The following is a 6062-nucleotide window of genomic DNA, read 5'->3' as shown; positions in this document are numbered from 1 at the left end:
ATGAACCGTATATTTGTGGAATTTTCCCCATTGATTTCTTCTTGTCCTGTTGCCAGAAGAAACTGATTGTAGATCGGTGCAAGACGATTCACAGCAGAAAGCGTAAAGGAATTATACATATTATGTACCAGTCTTTTGGGATTTAAATGAGACGCGTGTGTGCACTACAAGATTTATTTCCGAACTGGTTGACATACAAAGTTTGCTTGCTACCCACTTATATTATTTATAAGTAAACTACCCAATACCTCCACCCTTATTTACTAACTATTCTAGAGATTATATTTAATTAAAGTACAGTAACCTTTTTCGTTATCAGATATGTCTTACATGTTTTCTAGTGTCGTGACTGGACTCCGTGTGTACTTGAATGGTATACATAAAGATAAGTCGGTCTATATTTATTAATAAGTAATACATTTAGGTACATTTACAGTAAACATATCTAAGAGGAGCCAGTCACAAAACAATTTCTTAATAACTAAACTACTTAGTTCTTAACTAAAATACATACAATAAGGATTATTCAAAGCCATATCGTGTTGGAGGGTGTCGCTCTCTGAGAGGATACCTCCTTGGAGCGAGCTGAGGGGCAGGCGGGCGCGGAGCCGGCGCGGCCGAGCCCGGGCCGGCCGCGGAGCACTCCGCCGGTCCAGCCCCCGGCAACCACAACCAACCGGGGTTTCTCTGTTCCTTACTTTGTGTTACTTTATCGTCCTGTGCAGATCCACCAAACCCCTTACATATTTTTAGTTGATCAATATGTCTATGTATACATTGTCCGTCCTTTAAACTGATACGATAATCGGTATCGCCTAACTTTTCTATGACCTTACCCTTTTTCCATTGTACATCGTCATTATAGTTTTTAAACCATACTTCCTCACCTACCTTAACTTCCCTACTCACTCCTCCCGCACTATTTTCTTGTTTTTCTTGTAATTTTCCAATTCTTTTCTCGCGATCCGGTTTGAGACAGTCTAGTCTAGTACGTAAATTTCGACCTAACAACAGTTTAGCCGGACTGTCTCCCGTAGTATTGTGAGAGGTGTTCCTATATATTAATAAAAACCTATACAAAGCTGTGTCTACGTCCATGCGAGTCATAATTGCTTTTTTAATTACTCTTTTACATACTTTTACTGCGTTCTCTGCGGCTCCATTTGAAGAAGGATGATACGGAGCTGTAAATATATGATCTATTCCATTATTATTACAAAATTGTGAAAATTCGGAACTCGAAAACGGTGGCCCATTGTCACTGACTATTTGTTTTGGTAAACCAAACCTAGCAAAAGTGTCTCTCAGTCTTTCTATTACTTTACTGGCCGTGGTCTGATTNTATCATCGGTAGAAAGTCTTTCGATGAAGTGTAGCATCGATCAAATGTTCTTCGAAATGTTAAGCGGTCGATTAATTTATCGTTCGACATATTATATTTTCGACGAAGTGTCATCGATGAATTGTTATTCGACGAGAAGTTTTTCGAAATGGAGTAGTGAACCCATTAATAAAAACCTATACAAAGCTGTGTCTACGTCCATGCGAGTCATAATTGCTTTTTTAATTACTCTTTTACATACTTTTACTGCGTTCTCTGCGGCTCCATTTGAAGAAGGATGATACGGAGCTGTAAATATATGATCTATTCCATTATTATTACAAAATTGTGAAAATTCGGAACTCGAGAACGGTGGCCCATTGTCACTGACTATTTGTTTTGGTAAACCAAACCTAGCAAAAGTGTCTCTCAGTCTTTCTATTACTTTACTGGCCGTGGTATGATCCATCTTAAAACATTCTATCCATTTAGATGTTGCATCTATAATTACCAAGAATTTCATACCTGCTATAGGCCCTAAAAAATCTATGTGAATCCTAGACCAAGGGCGTGTGGGCCAGGGCCACGAGCGGGGCGCGTGCGCCGGCGGCGCGCCGCTCAGCGCCGCGCACACGCCGCACGCGCCGCACTGGCGCTCGATGGCCTCGTCCAGCCCGGGCCACCACACGTAGCTCCTGGCCAGGCTTTTCATTTTAACTATACCTGTATGTGTGTCATGCAGTTCTCTCAATACTTTGTCTCTGCAGACATTAGGGATTACTAAACGATGTCCCCACATAATGCAACCCATTTCTAGGTATAGTTCCGACTTCCTATTAAAATATGGTTTAAGTTCTTTAATATCAACATCGGCAGGCCAACCATCTTGTATGTAACTTATAATTCTACCTAATAATGGGTCTTTTTGCGTTTCTTTTTTTATAGTTTCGTTACTCAATAATAATGCTTCGGTAGCGAAGTGTAGATAAGTTTGTTCTATATCCCTGTCCCCTGAACTATCACGGCTTTCCTTGTGTGCGGCTATTAAACGTGAAAGTGCGTCCGCCGTATTCTCCTCTGATTTAATGTACTCTATGGAAAAGTCATAAGCTGATAAAATAATGGCCCACCGTTGTAATCTACTCGCTGTCATGTTAGGTATGCCTAAATTCGGACCGAATATGCTCACGAGCGGTTTATGGTCGGTCCGAAGTGTAAATTTCCTACCATAAAGATATTGGTGAAATTTCTTCACCGCGAATACTATGGCCAAGGCTTCCTTGTGGATTTGGCTATAATTGAGCTCCGCTGGGGTGAGCGCGCGCGAGGCGTAGGCCACGACGCGCTCGCGGCCGTCGGCGGCGCGCTGCGCCAGCACGGCGCCCAGCCCGCGCGGGCCGGCGTCGCACGTCAGCACCGCGGCGCGCGACGCGTCGTAGTGTGCCAGCACGCCCGCGCTTTTCAACAGGCCCTTCACCTTTTCAAAAACTCTTTGCTCGGTACTACCCCATGACCATCTGTTATTTTTCTTTAACAAGTCAAACAGAGGAGCCAGATAAACGCTTAAATTTTTAATGAATTTACCGTAAAAATTGACCATTCCTAGAAAAGATTTCAATTCCGACACGGTTGTAGGTGCTGTCATCTGGATTATTGGTTCCAGTTTACTTGGATCTACTCGCACACCGTCCCTATCTATTACGTAACCTAAATATTTTACTTGGTGAGAAAAAAATTCACACTTCTGTTTCTTTATCTTTAACCCATTTTCCTTTAATATTTTAAAGACTTTTTCTATGCTTTTTTCGTGGTCTATTCTAGTAGTATTTGAAATCAGGATATCATCTAAGAACACAGTTACGTTTGGTAGCTCTCTAAACAGATTAGTCATTATTCTTTGGAATATACCTGGGCTAGACGCTAGTCCGTACACTAATCTTTTATATTTGAACAAACCTTTATGCGTATTAATGACCGTTAGACCTGTACAATCATTTTCTTTACTGTCATCTAACAAAACTTGATTGTACGCTTGTGATAAGTCAATTTTTGTAAAATATTGACTGCCATTTAAAAGAGTAAATAAGTCTTCTATTTTCGGAACTGGATATTTATCTACCAACAAAACCCTGTTTAAAGTAGTTTTAAAATCTGCACAGAGACGTAAAGAACCATCCGGCTTGTGTACGATTACCAGAGGAGTGGCCCAGTCGGAGTGCTCCACGGGCTCGATGACGCCGCTGGCCAGCATGGCGTCGAGCTCGGCGTCGACGCGCTCGCGCAGCGCGTACGGCAGCGGCCGCGCGCGGCAGAACACCGGCTCCGCCCCCGCCCGCAGCCGCAGGCTCGCTCGCCCTCCCGTGAAACACCCGAGTCCGGGTTCAAACACTTCTTTAAATCTGTAATTGAGATTTTTAACAAATTCATTTTTGTTCCAACCGTCCATTAAAGGTGTACTAATTGTATTTATACAAATTTTAGGTACAGACATCTCCAGCTCGGCTAACCACTGTCGGCCTAATAAACTAGTTGTACCTTTATTTATTACATATAAATCTAGCTTTTTTGTAACGCCCTGACATTGTACATCAACACTTATGAAACCTAACGGTTTTATGTTACTTCCATCGTAGAATGTTAAAACTAATTGGCATGACTGTAAAGGTACATTTATAAATTTTTGTTTATACACTTTATCATTAATACATGAAATTGCCGATCCCGTATCTATTTCCATATTAATTAAAATTCCATTAATTTTTACAAGAACGCTCACCGGTCTATACTTTGCTAAGGACATCTGGAACATGGGTTCTTCATAGTCACCACTCTCCTGGTCCGCTTCATCGTCCTGGACATATTCGGTCGACATGCCCGTGACGTCACCCTGCCGGTTCCCGGTGTCCCGCGAGTCCGACCGACCCGCCGCCGCCGTCGATGACTTGTTCTCCGTGGCTTGTCCCATGTAGAATTGTCTTCCGCCGCCCCGTGCTGCACCGCGGCCCCGGTAGGTGCTCCGAGCGCCCGCTCGGCCGCCGCCTCTCGATGACGTAAACGAGCCGTTAAAGGTCGTTTTACGGTCACCGTCGTTTACCTCCGCCAACGAGCACATTCGCCGCAAATGTCCTACATTTTTGCACCGACTGCACACATAGTCCCGAAATTTACAGTTTTCCACCTTATGTCGAAAATCTCCACAGGCCACACAACACCCCGTTGTTCTTCTCACCGGCGGTTTTTTTATAAAATTAACGCCGGTAGTTTCAACTGCCAAAGCGTCCCGTTCCGCCGCCTCTAACGATAACGCGATCGCCGTTGCCGTTGAGAAAGTCAATTTTTTTTCCACAAACAGCCGTTGTCTAATACCGTCACTGCACAGCCCGCACACAAACTGGTCCCGCATATTACTGTCGAGTTCGGTCCCAAAGTCACAAAAACGCGATAATTTCTTTAACTGTTCCACAAATTGAGCAATAGATTGGCCTTCACATTGTCTATATTGGCGAAACTTAAACCTCTCCGCTAACATTGACGGGGTAGGTTGTAAATGCGTAGACATTAGTTCCACCACTTCCTTATAAGTTTTTTCCGCTGGTTTTTTAGGTGAGCACAAATTAACCATGAGTTCGTATGCGGCTTCACCCACGATTGAGATTAATGTTGGTAACTGTAACTTATCGTCCACATTGTTCACCAGAAAGTACATTTGTAACCGATCACAATATAACTGCCAATTTCCACTTTCCACATTAAACTCGCCCAATTTTCCGACCGACATTTTTAAAATAATATTATTAATGTAATGCACTTAAAACCCAGTCCTGTCGCCACTATTATGTACCAGTCTTTTGGGATTTAAATGAGACGCGTGTGTGCACTACAAGATTTATTTCCGAACTGGTTGACATACAAAGTTTGCTTGCTACCCACTTATATTATTTATAAGTAAACTACCCAATAATACAGATACGCTATTGGGGCCAATGATATCATTAACCTCACTTTTTTATTATATTCAGGTCTCTCTGACCCTAGAACGTAAAACACACTAGTTCCGACTGAATATCCTATGACATTCACTTGTTTCTGTTTGATCTTGTCCAAAATGTAGTCAATGAAAGCAGCCATATCATATATTCCGTACTCGTGGAAACTGAAATCCCAGAATGCGGCATCGACATCAGGATTAAGTGACACGTGGTTTCTGGAGTACTTGGTCCCCCTTTTGTTGCCTATCCATACATCATAGTTGAATTCTGCTAAAGACACAGCTAGAGACGTATTCCCTCTCACGATATACTCGTCTGCTGTCCCCATGTTTCCAGATATGAGCAATACCGGTCGAGTTTTGTCTCCTGGTATATGGAACAGTTTGAGAATATACCCATCCTCAGTTATCACGATATGTTCTTCAACCACTTGACCGTACTTTATTGCCAGCTGCGTAAAGTTCAGTTTTGCGTCTTCGGGCACAGCTAGAACACTATCACTGAAGTCGTTCGTGAGCAATGACAATATTAATAATGCAATCCGCTCTAATACGACGCCTATCATGTCTCAATAAGTTCTGAGTGGACGTAATGTCTGTTGTTCTAATACTAAATTATCAGCTCAGTGTCTGGAGTATATCAGTGCAAATTTATGCCTGTTAGGGTAATATCTTGTAATGGAGCTAGATAATTACAGTACCGCACGAAAGAGATGTACACATCAAGGCTTTGTAATTTGTCTTCATTGTATG

The 6062-nt window shown here is 42.5% G+C and overlaps 1 protein-coding gene across 2 annotated transcripts; it reads right to left on the bottom strand.

Annotated features, from left to right (window-relative positions):
* Positions 1-217: 217 nt before the first annotated feature.
* Positions 218-5243, bottom strand: LOC114355706 (uncharacterized protein K02A2.6-like). 2 transcript variants are annotated; one of them, XM_028308687.1, is made up of 3 exons: positions 4098-5243; positions 1519-3720; positions 218-1072 (listed from the first exon to the last, which is right to left on the bottom strand). In XM_028308687.1, the coding sequence occupies exons 2-3, from the start codon at positions 3570-3572 to the stop codon at positions 523-525; spliced, it is 2604 nt and encodes an 867-aa protein (XP_028164488.1). In that variant the 5' UTR covers positions 3573-3720; positions 4098-5243; the 3' UTR covers positions 218-522. The 2 variants fall into 2 exon arrangements, with proteins under 2 accessions (XP_028164488.1, XP_028164480.1); XM_028308679.1 differs by having other exon boundaries at positions 218-1341; positions 1788-3720.
* Between the last annotated feature and the right edge of the window lie 819 nt (positions 5244-6062).

This window comes from Ostrinia furnacalis, unplaced genomic scaffold (genome assembly GCF_004193835.3).
Source record: "Ostrinia furnacalis isolate ACB-3 unplaced genomic scaffold, ASM419383v2 OfSCF0207, whole genome shotgun sequence".
Lineage (NCBI taxonomy): Eukaryota > Metazoa > Arthropoda > Insecta > Lepidoptera > Crambidae > Ostrinia > Ostrinia furnacalis.
Note: the sequence above shows the minus strand (reverse complement) of the source record. Positions and strands in the feature narration are given on the sequence as shown.

Coding starts and splice junctions, on each gene's coding strand:
- LOC114355706 (XM_028308687.1), bottom strand. CDS start 3,572: ATGCTGGCCAGCGGCGTCATCGAGCCCGTGGAGCACTCCGACTGGGCC. Junction 1,073..1,518: donor GTAGACACAGCTTTGTATAG/GTTTTTATTAAT, acceptor AGCTTTGTATAG/GTTTTTATTAATATATAGGA.